We start from the raw sequence: 17,233 nt of genomic DNA, 5'->3' as shown, positions 1-17,233 counted from the left end.
TGTCCATACCCACTTAATAATGAGCCAATGTTCAGTTGGTCGACTGAAGGTACATAGGAGTCGTATAGCGTTAGAGGGATTAATCATCAGCGGGATATAAAGTCTTTATTCCCGCTGGCCGTCTAAGTTACACGTGTTCTCTAGGCAACTTACTCGTCCATTATAGCGCACAACATCGCGATCTTGTCGGCGTTGGCTGCCGCCTTGTCTCATTGCACAGCCACGGCTAATCAACCTTGAGTTTGACATTTGAAGTAATTTTTGAAGTTCATTATGATTTACGTTTTAACGCGCCTGATCGTTGATAATGGACATTCCACGAGCAAAATCATATTCGTTTTTCATGGAGATTATTTCCTCGAGAAACTTGCCCCGTTGCTTGCAGCGCGGGACGTAAACGTCTCCCTTAGGGAATAATGACTATTATCCCCTTAGGAGATTTGTGCTCCTGCCTTGCTGCATAATGGCTATCATAAAGAGTTTGTACTATTGGAGGTAAATCCCCGCTAAGTTTTCTTGGGCAAGTACCTGTCAAATAACCGTATCATCTATTTATACGAGTACACACAAGCCGAACAAGTGGCAAATAGCTGGCGTCACTTTCTAAGATCCAGAACTGCACATTACTTTCCTTGTGCATATAAAATCCTAGTAATTGAACAATGCTGTGAATTCGCATACATGCCTCTCTACCTTTGTTAATTCTCAGCAAACATCGAATTATCAAGAAGTAATAATGGATTGTTTGATTTGTGCAGGTTACTCGGTTACGCCAGAGGTTACTGATGCAATTGAAATATGTGTTTTGTGAAACTGTTGTTCAATCTATTGATTAATCGTCAAAACGAATGTGTTTATTTGTTTATTGAGATGTTATTTTTTTGGGTCAAGTTTCGATTAATTGAGGGAATTGGGTCGGGTTGACTCGAAATGAACCGGTGCCAAATTTATTCGTCTTATTAATCAGCTATTGAAGAAAATTCGAAACGAAGTTCCAGTTACTAATTCTCAATTTTTTGGCTCAGAAGCCAATCAAATCTTATCACTCCTTCACTTTTCTTAACATTTCACAAACTTACCTTAAATAATTACTCCCCCCCTGAATGCTCATATCATCTTTCTCATAGGACATTATCCCTCTTTCACCCAAACATTCCTATACTTCATGCATTGAAGACGAAAGCATGAGAAGAAGTGCATTCTTTCAAGACATTTTAAGGCCAGATTTAGAGATTCGCGCAGCCCCGCTTTGCATATAATGAGATCTATATCAAGAGAAAAAAGCGGATGACAGTGGCGTTGTATACTGCGGAGATGGTATCACGTGCGGAGTAATTGCGTTGAACAAAAGCTGCGCAATGATGGCATATCTGTCGTATTTATCTGCAGTCTAGGAATCTCTGCGCATCAGCCCTTAATTGTTTTTGCAAGGAGTGGTGTAAAGTACGTAGCGTAGCAACGCAACGCTGTAATGCTGCGCAGCAGCCCGTTTACAGATTTTTTAAGTTAGATTTCTTATCTGTTTTTCTCATATCTCTGCGTGAAATTAGATTCTTTTAATTGCCATAACCCAACTGTAGTTTTACTGCTTCGTTCGAGGCGACCCACTTGGCTAGTAGGTGAAGTGCGCTCGCGTCCGCCATGAGATTTCCGACTTTATGGTCTTTGGTATAAAATGGAAAGTTCGCGTGATTGATGTATTCGGTCGCAGTGGCACAGCGGTGGTCTCGCAGGAGTTTTGAACGCATCCGAAATGGAATAAAATCGAAAAATTGATGGAAAAGGTCGAATCTGGGGCAGAGTGTGTCGAAGTACCACATTCCTTCACATCCGTATCTAATTAGAATAAAATGTTTTATTACAAGTTAGATTGTTGCAGAGAATCGGCTCTCGACCGGAAAACTGATTAATTTGACCATAAAGTCGCAAAAAAGGGCTTATTGATTACCGATTTGTCTTGCTGAGAAAATAGCTGTTTAATATTTTTGTCGGGTAGGTATTTAAAAACGGTCGCGCGAATCTAAATCTGTCCGTCGCGGAGATCATTAAAACCCAATTGCGTCTATTGCAATTGAATATGCATTAACTTCTCGATAATTCAAATTAATAATCAGCGCTAAGTGCGCCGGCTTCCTTTCCACTGCGCGAGCGACAAAAAAATGGCTTAAAGGCACGTTGCATTGCTACTTATCATTCGGAAAGGTCATTTTTAAAACCCACTTCTGTTGACTGATTAATTGATTGATTATAGAATTATCAGCGGGTAATTAACGCAAAGGGGGTAAGTGCGCCGACACGCACAAAGTCGCATTCTTTAAAATTACTGACGATTAAATATCGCTGTCAAGTGGCTGAGCAATTGCGGTAATTGATTAGGATTCGCTTAATTGGACACTAAAATGTCGTGTGCAGTTAAAAAACCACTACAAGTCCCCATTAGGTATTTTTAAGTCAAAGAAAGCGGCATGGTAACAGCCGAGCATTTATTTACTAAATCCCTTACTAATTCACAATAAAACATTTTCTAGCAGTCCCCACACCGGACAGATTTGTATCACATTGTCCTACTCGGTCCAGTTAGTTTTCTTAAAACACTCGGCGCTCTGCAATATTCACCTATAATGCTCGGCCTGCAGATCTGTCCAGCTCTTTAAAGCACCCTGATATCGTAAAGCCGAGTGAAAGGTAAACATTTCTAATTTAGCTTCCACCTAAATCAGTCTATTTGTCATGTTGTGGTTAGGGCTAACTGAACAATTGCAAGCAGAACACCAAATTTGGCTATGGGCTAATTTCCTAAGGTTATGAAATCCTTATCGAAGTTCAGTGGCGTACTTGCTTTTGTGTGAATTTTTTATTCATCTGTCGAGTGGCATTATAAAATTTTTCATAAATTGATTTATTTTTGCACTGTTCTAGTGTTCAGAGGCTTCCTAGTTAAAATTTTGTGAATTATTTAGTTCGAATTGAAGCTTAAGATGTGGTAGTTGCTCTAACAATTTGCGTCGTTTCGTTACGCCACTGACGCACATAATGTAATTTTCTCGTAGGGATACTAAAACTGGTCATTTATTAAGAGGGTGAGCTGTGAATAAAACTGCACTTAATTCACAGCAAATATATAAATATTATTATTCCATGGATAGTAATAATATAACCTCTACTTAAACGTTAATATAAATTTACAAATTTCAAAATTCCAAACTGTGCATGTTACGATTGAGGTAATTGGTGAATTATAAGTTATTTCCCTCGAAACATGTAATAATGGTGTGTTTATGCTATACAATGTATGTATAAATACGACTAAGTAATTATAGTTAAATCCCTACTTGAGTAGTAGTCATTAAAATTACGGTTACGCTCCAAATACATCGGGAATTGTTACAGTTTCAAATTTTTGCTCTTTGCGAATTTTTGTTATTGCTATTATACGACTTCGTGTCTTTTTCCATTAGACACAGCGATCTTGTTTATAAACAAAAATACAACGGTTTAACGCGCCTCTAGACTACGGTTTATACCCGAATATCCGAACTTCCATTTTTTGAAAATATACAGTGATTTTTCCACGTTAAAACTTGGGCTAATTAACATCAACAGAGGATTAAATCCCAGTTAAATATACCATTAAATCAAATGTTAAATCAGTTTCAATCAGCGTCCTAAATACTTGTATTTTGGATAAATTACATGTTAAATCAATTTAAATGAGAGCTCTAAATTGAGGATTAAACCTTGGACGCATCTACTGTTAAATTGGATTAAATCAGAGCCCTTAGATGTTGAATGAGTATTACTGGGTCTAGGTGATGAAGGTGAAACCCGATCACATGCAAATTGGTTCTCAGTTATATTTTCTAAGTATTACTACTGTACTCAGAAAATGATATAAATTTCCATCACCAATTTAGTTTAAACCAATTGCGACAGAGGATTAAATCTCCGTTAAGCATGTCCCTAAATCAACGGTTTAAATTATAATTCTGATGGCTGCTATTTTTGGACAAATTAAATTTAAAAATCGCTCTTTTATTTTGTTTGGGAAAACGCCTCACGCACGAGTCTGTTCCTGTCTTTCGCCAGCGAAATTTCCTTCATTTCATATTCATTTTGCCCGTTCATTTAGACATTTTCTTACCCCGATCCCTTTTTTTATCACAATTGAATGATTAGAGTTATAATTCAAGTAACGATCTGTGCGAATTGGTTTCCGGTAAAAAAATTATTTCGAATCTTTGTGAATTTTTTCCATTAAAGCATCTAAAAAAGAAAGTCTTTTACTGTGTTCTTTCTCAGTTGTAATTTTCATAGTAGATTATTCCGAATTTCGATGGCTACAAGAGTTATCCAAATGATGAGTATTGGTCTTGTATATTTAAAAAAAGATCATTAATATATCTCCATCAAACGAAGAGCTTAAAATTATAATTGTAAATATAAGTGGTTTCAAAGTTTGCCATGAAAAAATTGCTAAGTATGGAAGACCATGAAAGTCCTATTGCTACTTTAAAATTCTGCCGATAATAACTATTTTGATATTGGAAATAAGTCGACCTCAGTCAGACCACTAATATTTTTGTTTGGTCTAGTGCGCTTTCCAAATTACCGTTATTTTCAAATTTATTTTCGATAATTGAAATGGTTTTATCAAATGGACCATTTTTATGTAAATTAAAAACTAATCAATATGCATTTGGGTTTTAATATACCGGCTGCTTTAACAAGGTGGCTCGCCCTTATAACTTTTTTGTTTTTAAACTAAGAAAATTGAAATTTAGAGGGAAGCTATATGAGAAAAGAGCTGATTGATTGATATTAATGACGTTTATCTAGCACTCTCGGTTTAACTGGAAATTACCTCAACTTTCGATTTTTAAATGTAATGCCCTATAAATTTTTTCTTTTTTGGAATCTTGAGGTCATTTTTATTCTAAAAATATATCATTTAAAATTTTTGTGTGTGTTTTTTTCATGTCGAGCTACGCCACTGAGATATACGTATTAGGTACAATTTTAGGTCAGAATTATGGGGAAAAATACTAATTTGTCATTTTCTTGAGTACTTTTTCTTTTATAAACGTTTTAAATACCGATAAACAGTTTTTAAAAATAAATAATAAATGGGAAAAAGTGTTTATCGGACTAAAAATAACATCTAGATTCCAAAAAAGTAAAAATTTATAGGGCATTACATCTAAAAATCGAAAGTTTAGGTTATTTCCGGTTAAACCGGAAATACTAGATAAACCTCATTAATGTCAATCAATCGGCTCTATTGTCATATAGTTTCCCTCCACATTTTAACTTTTTAAGTTTAAAAACAAAAATACATATATTTATAGGTACATACATTTCTGCATCCGTGAATCTGTTTTTAAATTTTTTAATGCGCTTTTCTATCGTTTCCGTGGGATCTTTATTTCATTTACATTAATTCCCATAATTTGAAACGCTCTCAATTGGCAAGCTATTTTCCATTTTCTAATTGTATTACTTACTTCATATTCATCAAGTCTATTTTTGCGTTGGCGCTAAAAATTCCAAACGTAACCCATTTCTTTCAGTTATTTTCAGTTTTAATTGAGAATAGTGTGCAATACTACCACTCCAATAACCTGTCATCGTGGGTGAAGCTTTCCCAAACAAAAGTGAAAAAACATAACAATCCGCCTTAAACGTATGGAATATATTACAATATATGTGTTTAAATCAGGATTTTAGACATCTAAATATTACTGGATATAAGTATATATAATCAAAACATAAATCAACATTTTAAATATTTAACACACAAATCAAAATTTAGTTTAGTTAAAATTAATATCCAGGACAGTGGATTTCTCAATTCAATTTGCTGTTAAACGAAGCTTTAAATCCGTTAAAATCAACACCCTAAAGAAGTGTTTAAATTTTGAGCATTCCCTATTTAAATTTATTTAATAATTTATTAAATTCTAACAATTCTATAAATGATATTAATACCGCTTTAATTAACACATTTAACAATTTCGATTAAATCAACATTGAATAGTTAAATAACTGATGGCAGTGACCTAAATTTTGCATTTTAAGGTCTCAAGTCTTGAACTTTCTCAATTTACCTTTTGTGCATTTAAAGTCTCATAAATATGTGTCAGATTGGTGCGCATGTGCGGTCCGGTAAAAACGACTTTTATAACGACTAAATTCATTTCCTGTAAATAGCACTTAATTAAGTTCACAGAAATTAAGCGTATTCATGGTGGTGTTTTCGACGCGCAGACGTCAGGTCCGAGAATGAAGTATCAGTTAGAATAAATGTGTTTTTTTGACGAATTGTTGACATTTTTGACAGTAACTACATTGCATGTTTATGTAGCAATTTGGAGTATCATTTCAAAGCACTTGTGATAGAAATGAGCTTTAAAATCGATACTTTCATAGAAATGAGGTTAGATGAGATAAGTATGCGATGCTGAGGATCGTTTGATCAATTTCTGGGAAACGTAAAGATGGTGTTAGCAAAATTTGTTGTAATTCTTTGAACCCTTTACATATTGCCCTAGTTGCTCCAACCCCGTTCGAAGCCCTTGGCCACCTGATTGCTCTTCTTCTACGTAGGTTAGCATCTTCGCCAACATTCTGCCAAGTTAATTAGGGAGGGATCTGAAAATCGATTCTACCCTCATGCTCGAAAGCGCCGCTGCGCAGCCGTATAAAACAAAATGGGGCACTTTTATTTTTCTACCATAACAAATACCTAACCAGGCCTAACAAAGGCACGAAAATTGGTCAACGAGTTTCTTGTTGGGACAATCTTGGAGGACAAACGTCCTCCAAGAAACACCCGATTGCAAATAATTTGATTCTTCACGTAAACGTGTGGACAACTTATTTTCTTCCAATAGCTGCCGGTAATGTACAAAGCCTTAACGAATAGAATTAATTAACTTTCCACTTGGTCAGAAAAAGCGGCATCGACCTTTTAAGGTGCGCGTGTGTCGCGTGCCTCTTCACTAAGTAGATCTCGTCTCGCTCGCAATCTCCATAAATGGGTTTCTGGGTTTCAGTCTAGTTTGCCACTTTTTCTCACGGCACCAATTAATAATACTGAATAATGTTAAAGCTACTTTAGGCACGCACAGGGTGGTGCTCCTCCGCCGCGCGTGCGCGTCTCCAAATTTAAAGCTATACCTCGCACCTATCGGCACTGCACAGAGCCGCACCGATAGCCTTTAATACTCGTAGTAGTAATAAAACCCTAACACTAGGTTCTAACGATAAGACATGGACCCAAATTGATTAATAACACGCTTAAAATCTAACATTTAACACGAATATTGCGAAGAATATGTTCGTGAATAGCTGTCCGGAACAAAATGGCCGACGATGCTAGAGAGACGCTTCAAAACAGCAGGTGTGACCGATGAGAGAAATTATTGAAATTAGATATTTGTCTGACCTCGCTCTTGAAAAAGTTACTAACCAAAATCGCAGATTTGATAAATAATTTGATTGATAAAATTGTCTACATATTCAATTTTTCTCTAGTTGACTTTTTTGACGTATGGCGTCAAGTAGAATTTCAAATTTTTTTAGATTGATGACGTTGTCTACATATCTGAAGAACAGAAAGAGTAGCCCCAAATTCTAATTTTGCCGCTCTGTTTATTTCAAAACAGTTTCGATGCTTAAGAGTTCGTATTCAGGTTAGTTCAGAATCTCAGGTTGCATTCACTTAAAATGCATACAAAACGATTTTAAGTCAATTTGGTTTACTTAAGTCAACTTGGGGTTATTATTGAGGTTATTAGGGTCTCTTGAGAGACAGTTCTAGAACATGAATTATATTCAAATGAATTTTTTTTGCTTTTTTTTTTAGACTCTCTTCATGGTTTAAAGATCCCTATTGAGGTCCCATTAGGGACGCGTTCAAAATCATTGCAGGGATATGCCAAGGGAATTCGGCGAGTATTTTAAGTTGTTTACCATGTTTATTCTTCATTTATTTTGTCGAACAACGGACTTGCCAGATGCATTATTATACGCCTGATAACGACTATAGACCCACCTCAGGGTTTTATGTCACTATAAAAGATACAAAAACATTATCCCTAATTTTGAGTGGTCATATGTTTAAAAGCCCTTAATTAGAGGTAGCCTTTGAAATTGATAATTTTAAACGAGCAAGTAGAACAATTCAGAAATAATTTTTCCAAAGTGTATCAACCACCAACAGAGTTAAATCAGGGTCAACTCAAGGGTATAATAGAAGTAAAAGCAAGAATCTAAAATTGACTAAAATAGACTCGATGATAGTTAAAACTCTGGTATTTAAAACTAAGAAAATTGCAGATCCTGATTTTTGTTGGCATTGTATACATGTCAACTTTATCTCTGATTGGCTAAGGATTTGACTCTAGTCAGGTTCTAGAGCAGGCAAAGTGATCTTTGGTGTTATTGTTACAGCTCCGTCTATCCCAGGTGTAGGTACCACACTTGAAATCTTCCATTTAGGGAGAGGCTTTGATATCATATTGTATATTATAACCGTACAATTCTAGCATCGTTTGCCCTAAAATAAAGGGACTAAATGTTAGTATTTGATATCGACTATTAGTTTTGGTCACAAACTCATTACGTAATAAAGAATTTTTTACTGAAAACAAACTTGAAAAAAATATGTACATTTTATAAATAAGCAAATCGACAGCCCTATGCTACAAGTGTGTGTATAATTACAACTAATCTAGGATTAAAAATATTCGGAACGATCACCCTGTACTCTGATATAAACACTGGTGAGGGTTAAGCGTAATTTTTTGATACCTCGGATTTGAAACAGCGCTCTCTCGGTTCCCACTAGCCCCCTACATACAAAACTCTAAAAATATAAATGCCGGTACTACCTTAACCTTACAATTTGTACCTTGGTTTTCACCTAACAAGAGAAACTTAAACGACAATTGATTGTCTTTTATAACAACCAAAACGGGGTTATACTAGTAAAATGATAAGGAACTCAGAACCTAAACGGACTAACAACTAAATTAGAGAACATGCAAGTTTTCGCATGATTTTGATTTGCTGTCCCTCGCCCACACTTTCCCTAGAAGACTCTTTACTTTCAGACTTGCAGACGTTCTACTTCCTAAAAAAGTTCATTAAGAATGGGTCTAGAATGTTCTAGAATGTTCCGTACCTCTGTATTTTTTCGGTGAGTTCTGCGCGCTGCCTGTAACGGGTGTAACTGAGCCAGAAACAGGAGACCTATTGCGCAGGTTTTTCTTTGATGAGCTGCGCTTGCGGAACAAGTCGCGCGATCTCTCGGGATTCTCTAGCTTCAGCCGGATTTGCGTCAAGATTCCTACCAGCAGCTCGTCCACGTTATGGTTGATGCCAACAGAGGTCTCTATGTACTTGCAGTCGTACGCTGTTGCCATTGATTTGCCCTCTGCAAAAAGATGTTAAATTAATGACTGCAATAAACTAGAGAATAATGTGGTCACAGAACTCTTATTGATATAAGTAGGGACATTCAAACTTCTGTAATGTTTTGGAGCAAACAGAATAGTAAAATTTGCATAAAATTCTACCCTTACAACTCTGGAATATAACTGCGTTCGTTCTCAAACGACGTAGGAGTAATTATTTCTAGCGTATTCTCGAGATTTCCAGAAAATTGACACTCACTTTGTAGCGCTTCTTGAACCACACAGAATAAGCGACTTCTAGCGTATTCTCGAAACATTCGCTCTCTTCCATTCCAGCGCACTTGGAACTGAAAGTTTCTGTTATGAAAATTCTGGAAAACAATTCTCCCCCTTTCTTTTACAGTGACAACACCAACCTGGATTTTCATTAAGGGCAACGTCCCTTCGATTGAATCCCGAACAAAAGCGGGAATCGAGGCCAGCGAGGAGCTTTCGCATCGAGGACAAAAGCCGCGCCGCTTTAAAATGTCCGAGCGCGTAGTCCTGTCCTTAATGAGGACGGATACAGTGGCGGCGAACACATGTCGTGTGTCTTCGTCGTCGAAAGCAGGACCGGTACAACATTTCGAGTTCAAAGCTAATAATTATTTTGGCAAATCTGTTTTTGACGATCTCGGCGAATGCTGTGTTGCTACCCGTCGCTAGAGAAATTATTCGCCTTGATGTACGCACAACAAAGGAAATTTTCTTTCACCACGATTTAATTACTTTAGTTTGCCATAGCGATTTATTTTCCCGGCGCGCTTCAAGTCCGGAACGCGTAGGGCTATGGAATAATTATTGTTCTTTAAGCCCAGTCAAGACGAAGCTTTCATCAAAGCGGAACTGTTTTATTTGCTGTTTGTTGTTGCCGGAAACTAGGTCGAATCGTAAAGTAAGGAATTTTCCAAATTCATCATTAAAGGAGTTCTCTAAATTTTTATGTAGATCCAGATAAGAAGTTGAAACTTCGACGAAGTCGAGCTCTCCACTACTAGTTGATGAAACGCGCTACGTGTCTATAGATTCTGAGAAGGCGGAGCTTATTTTGCCATCTTTTAACCAATCAGAGCTCTCTCGACTATCATTAAATTTTAGTTTTATCACTGTTTCGCTGGTGCTGGGCCCTTCAGATCTTTTTCGAGGGCAGTTAGGGAGTCAAGCCCCGTGGAGCTTCAGAAAGTCGAAAACTGCACAAAACTTATCAAAATAAATCGAAACTCTCTTCCCGTTTAACCCATAATGCTGTTAAGAATTTAGCTGCAATTTTGAACGTTTTCACATCTCTGCGCAAGTTTCGGACGTAGGTGATAAGTACGGATGGGCGATTATGAATTGGCGCCAGAAGTACTCTTCGAAACAAACTAATTTAAGGTCATTCCAGAATTCCTTTTGGTCAGTCGGGGTTTTAAATGTAATCATTGTCCAGCCCGAATTTAATTGATGCGGAAGGTCTATTTCGGCGGTAACAGTTTTTAAAGTTTGGCACCTCTCTAAATTTGAACAACTGTGATTTGTAGTGTCCTCAAATTCGACTGCATTAAGCCACTGTTTATTTACTTGTGAAACTGCCAATTTAACTGTGTATTTACAATACCTGAGGGGCTACTCAGCCTGAAATACGTTCGTGTGAAAAGTTTACTTTGGTAATGGGAATTTTTGAAAATTCGGGAACTTTAAAATTTAATGACCGTGCTACGCCATTGCTTATTTTCTTATCAAACTATAAATTGCACTCTTTATACACAATAAGAAAGGGATTAGACTATAATACACGTAGAGGAAAAGAATAAATAATTTCCAACAGCAGAAATCCGATTGTAAGCTGACAAATTGCACCTGTCTCTGAGCGATAAATGCAAAACTGCTTAAAATTCAATTCGACACGTTCGATTCAGCGATTGCAGAACGAGAAAAATTCCCGTCTTTTGTCGCCATAAAAGTGTTCATGTCGAGCGTGAATCTCTTTCATTCCACTTCGTTTTATTGCTTATTGTTTCAGACCATTTAGGACGGCGCAAAAATATTGTTTTATCACCCCCAGGAAACCCCACTTTATGATATCATAAAACAAGAATTATCTGGAGGTTGACGTCTACCCAAAACTTCCGGAAGCTACTAGAATACGCTGATGTTCATGGTGTCGAGAGTACGCTTAAAGTTTTGCTAAATACGTCGAGAACTATTCAGAATGAGCTAGATTTTTCTGGAAAACTTTCAAATCGCCAAAAAGGCGCTATTTTATGTTTTCATAAAATAAAAATTGTCTGGAAAATTCCAGAACCGAAAGCTATTTAGGTAGCTATTGCCTCAAGAGGTGATGCTTGAAGAGAGCTTTCCCGGACTACGAATAACTGAATTCCGGGCTTAATAAGACATATTCTCCATAATACAATAAGTTACGATACACATTTCACCGCATTATTGTCGTCGCCTGTAGAATAGGACGAAGTACGGACTTGGGAGGGCGTTGTAATCGAATAATACCTATCGGTGAAGGTGTATTGTCTCAGGTTTCGTGACAATTGTGGGAGATGCTCTGCGACAGCTAATCCTGTCGCCGCAGGGCTGCAAGAGTAATGGTATTTTCAACGAGAGGGATTAAGGTGGATGCATTAACGCAAAAATGTAATATACGAAAGAGGAAGATGTGGATGGAAGCCGAGACACGTGTCAGCCTGTAACAGTTTCGTGCAGGCTTGATTATGATTAACAGCCGCTTACCGCGTTATTTCACGGTTCATTGAGGAAATTATAGACGTGCAGGCCTTATTTTTCCTTGTCACGACATTGTCAAGATTCCTCGTACTTTATTCACGGTTTACGTGCAATAAACAACTTAGAAACAGAGACAAACGAGCAAAACATTGAGTGTTTAAATTAGCCATTCTGGCAATGTAGCTGCCAGCAAAATAGCGACGTGTAAATGTCAATAATGTCACTTGTCCAATAAAGGCAAATGTTAAGATCAAGCAACATTGCCGTGCGAGGAGAACGAAATCATCAAAGGTTCGATTCGTTCTTTCGAACACTTCACGACAGTGAAGAAATAACAGAGCAATAATTTTGTTGTTGGTTCTCCTCAAAATTTGAGCTGTCAATTTTGACAGTGACAGCCATCGCAATACAAGTGTCATTTACGGACAATAGCTTCGTCCGTTTGAAGGTCGCGTCATTGTTAAAACTTTTATTAATGGGATCTTACATGGTTGCCAAATCGAATTACTATACTTACACGTTTGTTGAAAAAGACTTTATTGAAAGAAGGGAAAATGAAGTAGTGGAAATGTAGCTAAAAATCGCTGCAGGTGCTCCGGGCATTAAGAGTGCCCGAATAAATCATCCTCATGGTCTACAGATTACCGAGACGACGAGGTTGCAGCTGCAGAATATTAAGGATAATTCGATTCGGTTATTAAACTGTCCTGCGAACGCGGTATGAGCAGAAATTTACGTCCTGTAATCGAAAAAATCCATTGATCTCTTTCATTAATTAGCTTGCAGAACACTAGCTACAGCGCCTCTAGCTCTAGCCTCACGACAACGCTGTGTCACCTAGAGCTTTTAATCTGTCAGTTGTCACGCATGATTATGAAATATTAATAACCCTTACCTTCAGTGGTGACCACACGTGAACGCACTAAATCTGCCTTATTCGATACCAAAATGACAGCCCTAGTCCCTATAGTATCCAGCGTCCACAAGTTCTGCAAAATCTTCTCTGCGCAGTCAAAGCTGGATCGGTCTGCACAGCTGTAGACAACTGCATAGGCGTGCGGATCGCTGTATTTCCTAATTAATGAGTCCGGCTGGAAGAGAATGTTTCCTTACATCAAAAATTCACTTTTATCAAGGGAAACAAGACAGTGATTAGCGTCGGCCCACTTTGTTTCTACCCGTGTTGGAAGCGGGAATTTATCTTAGTTAACGCCGCGAAGAGAGACGTTTCTGGGTCGGAAAGGGGGTGCGGGAGACCCTCCAACTAAGTCCTAATCGCATATCTGATACTTTGAACGATGATGGTTTAAACATGCAAGTGAATGGACCTGCAGGGCTTTTTGAGGTCAGTGTATCGGAAAGAAAACATGAAATTGTAAATTCAGTTGAATCGTAACTTGTAACATTTAAACTGCAAGAAAATAAATTAACAAAATTAAATAAAAAATAAATTAAAAAATAAACAACGCCACCGACAATTGTTTCAAGATGGCGCTGCGTCACCAGAAACTGACAGCCGTCAGTTTTAAGAGTAATGTTGCCGCTAGTTATCGCAAAAAAGTATGCAGATTTGGTGAAAAGTCCGGAAATTATTTGGCAAAAGATTTGAATTAAAGTTATAAATTATTCTCTAATTAATTTTTGCCTTTAGATGGCTGAGTGTCATTATAAACTGACACCTGTTAATTTTCAAATAGTGTTGCCATCTTTTAAGCTACAAAAAGAGTGACTTATTTATCACTATTAAAACATTGTTGCCAAGTTATCTTCGAATTGAACACAGTAACCTGAACTTATTAACATACCGCGCTAAATCGAAGTGAAAGTGCAGAAAGACGGAAAGAGCGCCAGATAGAGAAACACGAAATAATATGCGTCCTCCGTCTTCATTGCCGTTACAATGGCAATTTGCTGATAAAACGCCGCAATTTTTCTGAGTCACGTAGTCTAGCTGTTCCCTATTTATAAGTGTCCGACATCTTTATTCTCTGTCTGCCTTAAATAGTGCGTCGCCGGACGGAAACAATGAGTTTCGCGCTGTTGTCATGTCGTGCTTTGTCTCAATTTAGCGCGGGAAATGAGACGTATGAGGGTTGAAAGTTGTGTAAATTGATAACCTTACGGCTGTTGGCGGATTGAGCTGTTTTGGATGAGTTTTAACTTGATTTTTCTTGAAGGTAGATATATGGAGTAAAGTGTTGTTTCTAAGTAACATCTTTTCAAAAATATTGAAAAATACGCACATCACGGTCTTGTTGAAACCTACAACTTTCGTATTTTCAAAGCTAGTCATGCCGTCAATTTTGACATATCTGTCACTGTCATGTCAAAACCTATATCACTCATATTTTCAAGGATATGCGTGCCGAGTCGCATGTCATTTCAAATTAACTTATTTGTTGAAAGCAGGATTCTAATGTCACTTTTAACGTATTGTGACTATCTTGCCAAAACCAATAACTTTCTCATTTTAGGAGCATTTTTTTAAAGCATACCGGGTAAGGTCTTGAGTCCGACTAATTCATTCTCAGAAACACAATTCTGTGGTTGATTTCGACGTACCTGCCATAGATTCATCAAGTCACAACTTCCTTAATTTCAAAGATAGACCCACCGAGTAACCTGTCATTTCCAACTAACTTTTTTGCAGGAACTCAATTTTGATGTCAATTTTGAAGCACGTGTCACCGTTCTGTCAAGTTTGACAACTTCTTTATTTTCAACTATACGTCCGGCTAGTAACATATAGTTTCCAACTAACTTTTTCCCAGAGAATCGTTAGAAACATTCAATTTCAGCTGATGCAACCACTTACCGATAAATCCATTGTGGTGAAATCGATGAATGTCAGCTCGGACTCTTCGCCTGCCAGTAGCACCGATACCGACTTTTCGCCGCTCTCGTCATCTGGAACAAAAGAAACTCGGGATAATTATACTCTTCCCTAAATTGAGCGGGATGCGGGGAGCTTTAATAAAACCGTTCATTAGATACCTGGAATTTGGGCATGGAACGGACGTAATTGGTTTGTCCGCTATGAAAACTTAAGCCTGCCTTCTTTTCGGGCTTCTCGGGACGGTAATTAAAAGCTTTTGACCAGAGGTCTCATTGTTGGTGGAAGTAATTATTTGTAGAGAGACATAAATTCGCCGGCATTAATTATGAGTATACATCGAAGCCTAATCCTGGCTACAGGATAATCTCGTATAAAGCTGGAGATATGAAGATCGAACGATATAATTCAGCTGAAAAATCCAGGCGATTTTTAATGGAGCGTTCTTTTCCGGAAAGTTTTACTCGAACAAATTCGAACATTATGAAAATCCGGCTGAATTAGATACGGGAATGAGTCTACAAATTGAAAATGCCACTGTGGATAACTTCCTATCGGATGAATTCGCTTTAGTCTATGTCTGAGTGAAGCTCTAACAACAATCATTTTAATGCGTTTTTTTAATATAATTTTTCAATGCAAATTAATGTATAAAAATATTATTATCTTACTGTTCAGCACAATTTAAATAGCTGTGCATTAACGCATTTTCTAGAATATTCGAGAATCTTTCATATAACATTTTGAGAGAAATTGTCAGAATATCTCCGCTGGCTTCAAAATGAAATATTTTGAATTTTTTCTTAAGACAACTTGATTGCACAATCTCCTACATATTTTTATACTGGTGATTTTACGTATAAAATTATGTCGATTTTCTGCTAAAGAAAATTTAATTAGACTAGCTGTGAACTAATTTAAAGACATGATTCTAAAGACTTTCAATATTCATTTATCACGAAAAGTTAACATGTTAAGAGTTAAAGAACACTGTGAGCTAAAAGTTTTTAACATCGCATTAACACAGTTGCTTTCAAAACTTAAATTCCGTCAAAGTTTGGCAGTTAGAATTTACAGAAATTAACAAGTTTGAATTCCAGGCTAATAACAGCTTCAGACGGTTGACTTAACATGAAAGTTAACACGTTAACTGTTTAAGAAAACTACAAGCCAAAAAATCTTTAATAATCTTCACATTCTTTCCTCACAATCTTTAATATTTCATTTTTCGTCTTTGCTTGATTTCCTTAACACTGAGGATTTAGACACTTTGGTGAAAATTTAACAGTTATTTGCAAGGGCAATAGGAAAAAAAAGTGGCCTTAAATTTGGGTTCAAATCTGTTTAAGATTTCTGAGTTTTTTCTCATTTTATCTGCAATCATTTTGGGCAATAATGATTACGTTGTTACAAAATGAATAAATTGTCCGGAATTTTGCGCTGGAGAGTTGCGGCACAGATTAATGCGAGTATGTTAACAGTTAACCAACTTTTCCATGTTTATCATATACTGAATAAATTATTCAAAATATGATTGATTATAGACTGTGTCAAGCTTCATGACGTATTTCATTAACATGTTCACAGTTAACACGTTATTTGGTGACTGTAACTACTAGCAGAATATAAGAGTAATATAGAAGTAGCTACAGTGTTACTAGTAATAATGTCTATGTCTAATTCCTGTTACATTAAAAACAAGACATTTACGTTAACAGCAGTTGTCTTCATGGGGTAACCGTTATCAAAACTATATAGGTATAGAACTGAAAGGAAGATACGTCTATAATAAATTTCTGTTTGTCAAGGGTTTTAGGTACCGAAAAAGTTTCTCATTGAATCATAATAATAATTATCGTGGTAACAGTTAACAAGAACAATTAATAGTTATCACAAGTTACAATTACGTAGACAGCTATGGCTTAAAGTAAGTTATTTACGAAATTAAATTCTGAGAGGCACTTATACAAGGGTATTACCTGTGATGTTAAGATTTTAATGGTTGTAGTAACCCGATTGTAGAAATTGGACTTAGATCTGGTAAATCTACAGGCTAATTCAGACAGACACTCTAATTCTGTAATGTAATTGGAGCACATCTCCTGCTGGCGTAATCAAAGCCCAAAATGTCAGGAATAATAATCAGATTTAGAGCACAGTAGAGACCAATAGAGGGATGAATAATTGATAGCCGAGATCGAGAGGCGAAACAGGTGAAAGAATGGCC

General features: G+C 36.8%; 2 protein-coding genes across 5 annotated transcripts in view; one reads left to right on the top strand and one right to left on the bottom strand.

Annotated features, from left to right (window-relative positions):
- Dab (DAB adaptor protein) overlaps positions 1-17,233 on the top strand; it is an 83,313-nt gene that overhangs the window by 40,064 nt on the left and 26,016 nt on the right. The gene's annotated exons all lie outside the window — the stretch shown is intronic.
- LOC136411190 (uncharacterized) overlaps positions 8,625-17,233 on the bottom strand; it is a 47,411-nt gene continuing 38,802 nt past the window's right edge. For both annotated transcript variants that reach the window (XM_066393681.1, XM_066393680.1), the window contains exons 10-13: positions 14,989-15,080; positions 13,069-13,264; positions 9,185-9,436; positions 8,625-9,133 (exon numbers count right to left, since the gene is read on the bottom strand). In XM_066393681.1, the coding sequence (XP_066249778.1) occupies positions 9,033-9,133; positions 9,185-9,436; positions 13,069-13,264; positions 14,989-15,080 (641 nt within the window). In that variant the 3' untranslated portion in view covers positions 8,625-9,032. The remainder of the gene's footprint in view (positions 9,134-9,184; positions 9,437-13,068; positions 13,265-14,988; positions 15,081-17,233) is intronic.

Source organism: Euwallacea similis, chromosome 9 (assembly GCF_039881205.1).
Source record: "Euwallacea similis isolate ESF13 chromosome 9, ESF131.1, whole genome shotgun sequence".
Classification (NCBI taxonomy): Eukaryota; Metazoa; Arthropoda; class Insecta; order Coleoptera; family Curculionidae; genus Euwallacea; species Euwallacea similis.
The sequence above is the reverse complement of the archived record's forward strand: the minus strand, read 5'-3'. Positions and strand labels throughout refer to the sequence as shown.